This window comes from Bison bison, unplaced genomic scaffold (assembly GCF_000754665.1).
Source record: "Bison bison bison isolate TAMUID 2011002044 unplaced genomic scaffold, Bison_UMD1.0 scf7180017864368, whole genome shotgun sequence".
NCBI classification, from domain to species: domain Eukaryota; kingdom Metazoa; phylum Chordata; class Mammalia; order Artiodactyla; family Bovidae; genus Bison; species Bison bison.
In genome coordinates this window covers 1,940,955-1,951,955 of record NW_011494940.1, presented here as the reverse complement: position 1 = coordinate 1,951,955, position 11,001 = coordinate 1,940,955, and the positions used below count along the sequence as shown (strand labels likewise).

The 11,001-nt window shown below is 41.9% G+C and overlaps 2 protein-coding genes across 2 annotated transcripts in view; both read left to right on the top strand.

Moving 5' to 3' along the window:
* Positions 1 to 194: 194 nt before the first annotated feature.
* LOC105000142 (acyl-coenzyme A thioesterase 4-like) lies at positions 195 to 3,001 on the top strand. The gene is made up of 3 exons (XM_010855851.1): positions 195 to 231; positions 1,179 to 1,363; positions 2,170 to 3,001. Exons 1-3 carry the CDS (start codon positions 195 to 197, stop codon positions 2,758 to 2,760), a joined length of 813 nt encoding a protein of 270 aa, XP_010854153.1. The 3' UTR covers positions 2,761 to 3,001.
* A 2,628-nt stretch (positions 3,002 to 5,629) lies between these two features.
* Positions 5,630 to 11,001, top strand: part of ACOT6 (acyl-CoA thioesterase 6) — an 11,681-nt gene continuing 6,309 nt past the window's right edge. The window contains exon 1 of the mRNA XM_010855850.1: positions 5,630 to 5,676. Within this exon, the coding sequence (XP_010854152.1) occupies positions 5,630 to 5,676 (47 nt within the window). The remainder of the gene's footprint in view (positions 5,677 to 11,001) is intronic.

The window sequence follows — 11,001 nt, the reverse complement described above, 5'->3', positions numbered from 1 at the left end:
TGCGGCGCGAGCCGGTGCGCGCGGGCCGGGTGCGCGCCACGCTCTTCCTGCCGCCAGGTGGGCCTGGGGTGCTGGGGCCTGGCGATCGTGTTCTCTAGGCCGTCTCGGTTTGTGATACCGCTTCCCGGGAAGGGTGGCTTGGGATCAGGGTCAGAGAAGAGAATGTTGACTAAATCAGTGACCTCACAGCCACAATGGAGGCTTTTGATTTGTTCTGCACTCTGTTACGCGGTTTGCTTGCATTATCTCATTTAACCTCTGTATCCCAAAGAGGTGGATACTGTTATTATGAATATTAAAAAAAAAAAAAAAGGACTGGATGGGGTCCGTAGGTTCACTTTGCTATGAATAACTTCAGCTCTGACACGGTATGATGCTGCTAAGTCGCTTCAGTCGTGTCTGATTAGACGGCAGCCCACCAGGCTCCCCCGTCCCTGGGATTCTCCAGGCAAGAACACTGGAGTGGGTTGCCATTTCCTTCTCCAATGCATGAAAGTGAAAAGTGAAAGTGAAGTCGCTCTGTCGTTTCTGACTCTTAGCGACCCCATGGACTGCAGCCTACGAGGCTCCTCCATCCATGGGATTTTCCAGGCAAGAGTACTGGAGTGGGGTGCCATTGCGACACAGTATGATGGCCTTACACAATATGATGACAGCAGAGGAATCTAGTGCCTCGTCACTCTTCTCGAGTGTCCTGTGTACACTGGGCCCCTTACCTACTTTTTCATGCTCCTCTCTACCACAGATCACTTTTCAGACTTCACGGCCTTCCTCACCTAAAGCCTCACAGGATTTCTCTTTTTTTCCCTCTAAGCAGACATCTGAACCAAAGGTATCACCAAGGATTTTGATTTGCTTTTGAAAGCTTCGTTTTGATTCTCAATTCTGTGCCCAATCCTATAAAAGAACACTGCAAATCAACTGTCTAAAATCCTCCTTCCATGATATAGTATTAGACTCCTTCACAACTAAAGATTCTCCAAGTATACCTTGGAAATAATTTGGAATTTGTATCCCTTGTTCAATAATGACTCAGAGAGCTCTTTTCTTTCCTCTGATTCACAGGCACCCACTAAATACTTTAGAAAGATTTCTAAAAGGAAATAAAATTCTTTAATAAATTATATAATACATTCTGTTTATAATATTGCCTTCTTTAGGATCTGGACCTTTCCCAGGGATCACTGACATCTACGGTATTGGAGGAGGCCTGTTGGAATATCGGGCCAGCCTTCTGGCTGGCCATGGCTTTGCCACATTGGCTCTAGCTTATTATAGCTTTGAAGATCTCCCCAAGAAATTCGATACCATAGACCTGGACTACTTTGAAGAAGCCCTGTGCTACATGCTTCAACACACCCAGGTTCTCCTAATGTCCTTTATCATTCTCTCTAGAACCTGCAGAGAGTGTGTCACTTTGCACTCACCTACGCCAAGTGCACTGATGCTGCTCTACTCTTCTTTCACAGACATTTCTTTTGAAGACTTCCTTGGTTTTAGGTACCTTTAGGTATACTTTCTCTGTCAGATGGGTTAAAATTGCCAACTTCATTGTAAAATTCATGTGAGATTTTATTTCAGGGAATTATGTAGTAATAGTAAAATTTCTTCAAGTGGAGTTTTTTAATTTTTTTAGCTTTGCATGCTTTTTAATCTTTATATTTCTGTAGCAGAATATGTTCTCAGACTTGATCGAAACTTGTCCACCCATTTCAGAAGCTAAGAACTACTTAATTGGACTCTGAAGTCTTACTTTGTTTCTATAAAGCTAAGCATTTTTCAGTATATATTTAGATGTGGTCTGATAATGATTCACTTCTTGGGACAGACTTTCCTTTCACAAGTTAGATACCCAAGAACATTGATGCTATAATTCCACCTGAGTGAGGCTCTGAACTCAACAGGCACCATGGCTCAGCATTCTCTAGTGCATGACTCTCTGGAAGTTTGCAACCAGTTCCCAAATTTACCAGTGAGGTGAGTTTTTAAGATTTGTTTGCCACGTGTCCAGGAAGATAATCTTTACAAGGAAAGAATCTCCTCTGTCAGCTGAGGTTGAATGTCTTGTGAGCAGTTCACAAGTCAAAGCTAGCAGCATCTCTAGTTGCATTTAGAAAAATGTTTTTCTCTGGAGTAGGTTTTTTACTTTTGTCTCTTCTTTTCTTGCAGATAAAAGGCCCAGGCATTGGCCTTCTGGGCATTTCTTTAGGGGCTGATATTTGTCTCTCCATGGCCTCATTTTTGAAGAATGTATCAGCCACAGTGACCATCAATGGATCTGGATTCAATGGAAACAAAGCTATGTACTACAAAGAGAACTGCATTCCACCACTGGGCCATGACCTGAGGCGAGTGAAGGTAGCTTTCTCAGGCCTCCTAGACATTGTGGATATAAGGAATGACATTGTAGGGGGATGTGAGAACCCCTGCATGATTCCAATAGAGAAGGCCCAGGGGCCCATCCTCTTCATTGTTGGTCAGGATGACCATAACTGGAGGAGTGAGTTTTGTGCCCAGATAGCCTCTGAACGGTTACAGGCCCATGGAAAGGAAAAACCCCAGATCATCTCTTATCCTGGGACCGGGCACTACATTGAGCCCCCTTATTTTCCCATGTGCCCAGCTTCTTTGCACAAATTATTGGACAAACCCGTGATGTGGGGTGGGGAGCCCAGGGCTCATTCTAAGGCCCAGGTAGATGCGTGGAAGAAAATTCTAACCTTCTTCACCAAACACCTTGGACCTTCCCCCAAATTGTAATGCACTGCTCTGCTACTGACAGGAGAGAGAGATTCAAGGTTGGATTTTAGTGTTTAATAATCTTATGTGAATCATTTGTACCCTGGGTAACATTAAATTCATGTCATTGTTATTAATGATTTATTGTAGGAAACTTTTTGGAGTTTTATTTTGTAATGAATTTTTCTAATGTAACACATACCTCTTGTAGAAGATTGGATTAAAAGTATACAATACAAAATAGTAAAAAGTATCCCCACTGTTAAAATTTGTGTTTTCATCTAGGTGTTTTTACTTAAGACTTGGAGGCACAGATGAAATTTAAAGCTGAACAAATACTAGGTTACTTTTTCCATCATTGGGAGAGAATGACCATTCAGCATTTGCTACTGGTTCAACTACTACTGACAGAAGAATTCTCATTGGCTAAAATATACAGAGGTGTTGATAGAAGGATAGCCAGACTGACCTTTTTCTCATAGAGATTAGAGAAGAATCCCCTGGGAGGAGGAGTGATGGTAAGAAGGGGAGCGTCTGGCTCTAGAACAGTTTAGTCAAAACTCTGATACAAAGGAGCGTGACTATGACCTATTTTCCTTCTTGCTTCCTGGTTCTAAGAACAAACTTTGGAAACTCATATTGGGACATTCCTAGAGGCATCATCTTTTTCCCTAACAACAAAGCTACAAAGCATTATGTAGGTATATTTGAAGAAAACTGACAAAGACATCAACCACATAGTCCAGAAAGACTATGTCTTAGCTCAGGCTTCTCTAACAAAATACCATAGATAGAGTGGCTTAAACAACACACATTTCTCACAGTTGTGGAGTCAGAGAAGTCCAAGATCAAGGTTCTGGCAGATTCAGTTCCTGGTGGGGGCATTTTCTGGCCTAGAGACAGCTGCCTTCTCCCTGTCTCCTCACCTGGCAGGGAGAGGAGAAACCACCTCTGGTTTCTCTTCCTGGGTTCATAAGGACACTAATCCCTTCATGGGGGCCTCATTTGAACCTGACAAACTCCTAAAAGCCCTACCTGCAAATACCATTACACTGAGGTTTCAGATGTCAACATTTGAGTTTTGAGGGGACATAACACCCATAAACTTCAAGTCAGATAAAACAAAGAAAATCATATTTAACATATCAGAGAAAAGTTGGTTCTTAAAAAACATTTATTTATTTGGCTATGTTGGGTCTTAGTTGCAGCGTGCAGGCTCTTTCTTGTACCATGTGGGCTTCTCTCTAGTTGTGGCGTGTAGGCTCAGTAAGTTGCAGTACATGGGCTTAGAGGCCCCATGGCGTATGGGATCCTAGTTCCCTGACCAGGGATCAAACCTGCATTCCCTGCACTGGAAGGTATACTCTTAAGGACTGGATCACCAGGGAAGTCCCAGAAAAATTGTTCGTAACATTAATACTTCTGGCACCAAGAGGCACGAGGTCTACGCCCTCTCCCCTCAATATGGATGGGTTTCTGACTGCTTCAGTTAGTACAGGAGGGCTGAACTGATGCTTTGTGACTTTGGTCATAAAGGCCATGATGATTCTGCCTTGTTTGCTGGGAACACTTGCTCTTGGAGGGCTGAGCCACCTGATGAAGCTTGACAAACTTGAGGCTGTGATGCTGTGAGGAAGCCCCAAATACACGGAGAAGCCAACTGTAAGCACTTCCTGTGATTGTCCCAAATGAACTCAGCCTGTGAGTCATCTCAGCTCAGGTACTAGATACATGAGTGAACAAACCTCTAGATGATCCTAGCCCTAGCCATTGAATCTTCCCAGTCAAGGTCTTAGATATCCTGAAACAGAAAAGAGTTGTCCCAGTCAAGCACTGTCCAAACTGTGGATCTATGAACAAAATATTGTTTTATGTGACTATATTTGGGGTGTATTTCAGTTATCTATTGCTATGTAACAAACTACCCTAAAACATAGTAGCTTAAAACATTGACCATTCTATTTTTGTCACTCACCAAGCAGGGAAGTTGGTATTGGCTATCAGCTAAGATCTCAGGCAGGGCTGTGGGTTCACAGGGTCTCAGTTCTCTCCATGTGGGCCTTTACAGTGGCTAATTTGGCTGGCTTCCAAGAGTGAGCATCCCAGCATATCAAGGCTGAATTGCATGGCCTTATCTTTGACATAGTCTTGGAAGCTACACAGTGTATCACTCCTGCCATATACTATTGGTCAAGCTGGGCTTCCCTGGTGGCTCAGATGGTAAAGTATCTGCCTGCAATGGAGTAGACCCAGGTTCAATCTCTGGGTTGGGAAGATCCCCTGGAGAAGGGAATGGCTACCCACTTCAGTATTCTTGCCTGGAGAATTCTATGGACAGAGGAGCCTGGTGGGCTACTGTCCATGGGGTCACAAAGAGTCAGACATGACTGAGTGACTAACACTTTCACTGATCAAGACAATCACAAAGACCCACAAACTTTAAGGAGAACATAGTAGTCTACCTCTCAAAAGGACAGTGCAGAGTCTCTAGAAAAGCATGTGGAATGGGAAACACTGTAATCACCTTTTAAAATCTGCCTTCTAAGCCACACTATTCACATTCCTCCCACATGTAAAATACACCCATCCCTCCTTTGAGGCCCCTCCTCCCCACTCCTGACAAGCCAGCCTGGACTTCCCTGGTGGCTCAGATGGTAAAGTGTCTGTCTACAATGTGAGAGACCTGGGTTCGATCCCTGGGTTGGGAAGATTCCCTGGAGAAGGAAATGGCAACCCACTCCAGTACTCTTGCCTTGAAAATCCCATGGACGGAGGAGCTTGGTGCAGGCTACAATCCATGCGGTCGCAAAGAGTCGGGCACGACTGATCGACTTCACTTTCTTCTTTCACTTTCTTTCTCCCCACCAGAGTTTCATTCTAGAATAGCACCATGCTCAGGCTCAAAGTCCAAGACTGCATCAATTATATCAGGTTCAGGTACAGATGAAGCTCCTCAGGTATAGTTCCTTGGGTATAGCTCCTTAAGCATCTTCTCAATCTTAAGACCTGTGAACTAAATAAGGAAGTTAACTGTACATACACATACATCAGGATATGGTGGTGGTAGTATAATTCTTAGACATTCCTGTTCAAAAATGGGGAATGTGGGAGGCACATAACAGCCCCTGCTGCTGCTGCTAAGTCGCTTCAGTCATGTCTGACTGTGCGACCCCATAGACGGCAGCCCTGAAATCCAGCTGAGAACATGTTGCCGATTCTTCCATTGCTGCTCAGTTTATACTCTGAATTGTTCTCTGTAGCTCCTAAATGAGCGAAAAAACCCTCCTGGATCTGTTTCCTGGACAAAATGGATGAGACATCCGTCTCTTTTTATTTCGCTCTGTCTTTTGTTCAGTTGCTAAGTCATGTCTGACTTTTGGTGAAGCCATGGACTGTAGCACACCAGGTTTCCCTGTCCTTCACCGTCTCCCAGAGTGTGCTCAAATTCATGTCCATTGAGTTGGTGATGCCATCCAACCATCTCATCCTCTGTTGCCCCTTTCTCCTCCTGCCCTCAATCTTTCCCTACTCAGGGTCTCTTCCAATGATTCGGCTCTTCTTATATTCTCTCTTTTAGTATACGTCATATACTCTCTTTTTTAGTTCAGACTCTGCTTCCACCAGAACAATTCTCTTAAGAATTATGCAGGTTTTCTGAAAATTATTAGTGGGTTTCACTTTCTTAGATAATACACCACTGCAAATCTGTTTGAGATAGTAACTTCTCTATCTGGGGGTCCTTGGAATGATGCTGCAGGCAAGCATCCTTAAGGTTCCCATAAATTCTATTATTTAATAGACAGGATATGCTAGGTACACCTTAAAATCTTTAGAGGACCTTTTGCCATTCTGAAATGTTTTATGAAGCACTACCTTGAATCTTTTCTTCACAAAGTCTCTCACACAGATCCACCCTGGGTTTGAGTTTGTTCTGAATTCCTGTCTTAATTATGGAGTAATTTACCATCTGGAGAAGTTGTAAGAAGAAACAGTATTACTGTTATATCTGGCAAGCCCTGGTTGCTTCCTATTTAGCAGTTCGTTCTTTAGCTCACCTCTTCCTCTTCCATTTTGTCATAGTTAGCAAGGAGAAGCATAGCTGATGATGTTCTTTAGTAGTGTGCCTGTGTTGCTTTTAGTTTTTGTGTGTCTATTGTAGGTTTTTTATTTCTGGTTACCACAGGTTTCATATATGATGACCTATATCTATATCTACTTGTTTTGAACTAGTAATCACTTAGTCATTTAAGTTCAAACACATTCTAAAAGATCTGCATTTTTTATTCCCCTCACCTACATTTTGTGTTTTCGATGTCAGATTTTACATTTTCATGTTTACCCTTAACTGTTTATTGTTTTTATAGTTGCTTTTTTGTCTTTGAATCTTCTTACTAGCTTCTTTAAGTGGTTAATCCTCAACCCTTACTACACATTTTCCTTTCTTAGTGCAATTTTCCCTTTCCTAATGAATCTTCTTTTCCACTTAGAGAGGATCCTTTAACATTTAACCAAGGAAATGAAGCACCTGTACTCTAAAAACTATAAAAACATTGATGAAGAAAACTGAAGACTACAAAAAAAAGGAAAGATACCTTGAGTTCTTGGATTGAAAGAATTAATAGTTAAAATGGCCATAGAACCCAAAGCAATCTAGAGATGTACTGCAATCCCTATTAAAATACCCATGACATTTTTCACAGAAGTAAAATAAATCCTAAAATTTATATGGAAATACAACAGGTCCTAAACTGCCAAAACAATCTTGAGAAAAAAAAAAAAAAGAGAGAGAGAGAACAAAGTTGGAGGAATTATGTACTCTATCTTCAGACTATATTACGAAGTTATAGTCATCAAAGCAGCATGGTACTGGCACAAAAACAAGTACATAGGTCAACGGAACTGAATAGGGAGCCCAGAAATAAATCCATACACCTTTGGTCAGTTAACCTATGACAAAGAATATGCAATGGCAAAATCATAGTCTCTTCAACAAGCTGTGCTGGAAAAACTGGATAGCTACATGTAAAACAATGGAATTAGAATATTTTCTTATACCATATACAAAAATAAACCAAAGATAGATTAAAGACCTAAATGTAGGACTTAAAGCCATAAAACTCCTACAAGAAAATATAGGCAAAACACTCTTTGACATGAATCATAGCAACATTTTTTTTTATCAGTCCCATAAGGCAAAAGAAATATGAGCAAAAAAAAAGCAAATGGCACCTAAGTAAACTTAACAGATTTTGCACAAAGGAAACCATCAACAAAACAAAAAGACAACCTACTAAACTGGGTAAAATATTTGCAAATGATATGACCAACAAGGGGATTATATCCAAAATAACAACTCATACAACTAAATATCAAAAAGAACAGAACAATTAAAAAATGGGCAGAAGACCTGAATAGGTATTTTTCCAAAGATGGTGTATAGATGGCTAACAGGCATATGAAAAGATGCTCAACACTGCTCATCAATGCAAATCAAAACCACAGTGAGATATCACCTCAGAGTAGGGTGCTAACAATGCAGGTGATGAAAAGTGGTCAGATGCAGGATACATTCCAAAGTACAGCAGCAGAGTTTGATGATGGGATGGAAAAAGAGAACACAAGAATGACTCCAAGCTGTCTTTTTTTTTTTTTTGGATTCCTTAAACTAATGGATGAATTGTTGTTTGTTTGTTATTGAGTTGCTAAATCCTGTCTGAGTCTTTTGCAACCCCATGGACTGTAGCCCTCCAGGCTCTTCTGTTTCCCAGGCAAGAAAACTGGAGTGGGATTACTCCCTTCTCCAGAAGATCTTTCCAACCCAGGGGTCGAACCTATATCTCCTGCATTGCAGGCAGATCCTTTACCACTGAGCCATCTGGGAAGCCAATGGATGAACACTGATGCCATTTACTGAAACAGAACCCTAAGGAAAGAACAGTCTGGAGAAAAAAGCCAAGATTTCTATTTCTGTTATCTTTTCCTATTGGACATCCAACTGAAGATGCCAAATACGAAATTAGACCAACAAGCTTGAATCTCAGAGGAGACATGAGAGCTGGAAATATAAATGTGAGAATTGACAATCAGGAAACTGAAAGATGAGTGATAACAAAAAACTGGGACGTAAGAGAATAAATGCTGACTTTACATTAAAATCCACCATGAATTTTGACGTAACAGACTACATTAAATACTGATATATTAAAATGTGTGGGCTTTTTTTTTTCCATGTGAGGGATCTGAATTAATTTTCCCACTGTAAACAACTAATGATCCTGGATAAAATTACTTCTAAAAGCATTTGTCCTGATAAGAAAGAAAAAGTCTCAGATCAGCAACTGAATAAGGATGGTAAGATAAGCAGAGCAATGCAACCAGCTTCTTTCCTGAGAGCATCTACTGAATCTCCATAACCCAGAGACAACTGAGCCCAATTATCTGACACTAGCTGTGACTGTTTTGAAATAAAGAGAAAGAAGAATGCAAGACTTTGATTACTTTGAGCCTTAACACCTACCCTAGACCAGGAGCCCAGGGAGTCTATATAACCTCTCGCAGTTTCCCTGGGTTGGGAGGGGCTGGGGTCACAGTTCTTAAAGTGTTAAGACTGTTGTGTTTTCCACCTTTGCCTTGCAAAGGAATAAAGTCATCTCTTCCCTCCAGGGCTTCCCTAATAGCTTAGTTGGTAAAGAATCTGCCTGCAATGCAGGAGACCCCGGTTTGATTCCTGGGTCAGGAACATCTGTTGAAGAAAGAATAGGCTACCCACTCCAGCCAGAATTCTTGAGCTTTCCTTGTGGCTCAGCTGGTAAAGAGTCTGTCCACAACGCAGGAGACCTGGGTTCAATCCGTGGGTTGGAAAGATCCCCTGGAGAAGGGAAAGGCTACCCACTGCAGTTCGGAGGAGCCACTGGAGAAGGGAAAGGTTACAGACTCCAGTATTTGGCCTGGAGAATTCCTTGGCCTGTATATAGTCCATGGGGTCCCAAAGAGTTAGACACAACTGAGCAACTTTCACGTTCACTTCTCTTTCCTCCAAATCTCTGTCTCTATATGTGTTTGGTATGGGTGCACAAGGCGCCGAGATTTTGGCACCAAATCAAAGAACAAAACTCGCACTGAGGATCTACTATAGTATCAGTGCAGTGTCAAGCCTGTGTTTGCCTATCTCAGTTCAGTTCAGTCGCTCAGTTGTGTCTGACTCTTTGTGACCCCATGAACCGCAGCACGCCAGGCCTCCCTGTCCATCACCAACTGCCGGAGTTCACTCAAACTCATGTCCATTGAGTTGGTGATGCCATCCAGCCATCTCATCCTATTTAAATAAATAGGTTAAATAGTCGTCCCCTATTTAACCATCACAATAAATCCTTTACAGATAAGGAAACTGGATTCAGAGGCTTAATTATGTACTTCGATAAGGATCACTATTAAGGAGTCAATCAGACTGGAATCCAGGAAGGTTCTCCATAAACACCTACCTGCTCTGGAAGCCGCTGTGGGTTCTTGGTAACAGGACTGAGGGACAAAGGTAGGATTAGGACTATGTTTCCAACAGATCCCCTAAATTACAATCACCTGGGACGCTTTTTAATCCTTAAATGCTTCTTGGAACTGCCAGTATCTTTCCCAGTCCCTTAACTCTTGGCAGTCTTTCTTCTTCTATTTTGGCACTCACCACCCTGGACTGCTTCAAGAAAAGTAGAGATACCAAAGGAACATTTATGCAAAGATGGGCTCAATAAAGGACAGAAATGGTAGGGACCTAACAGAAGCAGAAGATATTAAGAGGTGGCAAGAATACACAAAAGAACTACACAAAAAAGATCTTCACGACCCAGATAATCATGATGGTGTGATCACTCACCTAGAACCAGACATCCTGGAATGTGAAGTCAAGTGGGCCTTAGGAAGCATCACTACGAACAAAGCTAGTGGAGGTGACGGAATTCCAGTTGAGCTATTTCAAATGCTGAAAGATAGCTGTGAAAGCACTGCACTTAATATGTCAGCAAATCTGGAAAACTCAGTGGTGGCCACAGGACTGGAAAAGTTCAGTTTTCTTTCCAATCCCAAAGAAAGGCAATGCCAAAAAATGCTCAAACTACTGCACAACTGCACTCATCTCACACACTAGTAAAGTAACGCTCAAAATTCTCCAAGCCAGGCTTCAGCAATATGTCAACCGTGAACTTCCAGATGTTCAAGCTGGATTTAGAAAAGGCAGAGGAACCAGAGATCAAATTGCCAACATCCGCTGGA

Bases quoted from the DNA above. Each gene is read 5' to 3' on its own strand.
- LOC105000142 (XM_010855851.1), top strand. From the start codon at position 195: ATGGAGGCTTTTGATTTGTTCTGCACTCTGTTACGCG. The intron at 232-1,178 runs GTTTGCTTGCAT...GACCTTTCCCAG, and splicing joins GTTCTGCACTCTGTTACGCG to GGATCACTGACATCTACGGT. The intron at 1,364-2,169 runs GTTCTCCTAATG...CTTTTCTTGCAG, and splicing joins ACATGCTTCAACACACCCAG to ATAAAAGGCCCAGGCATTGG.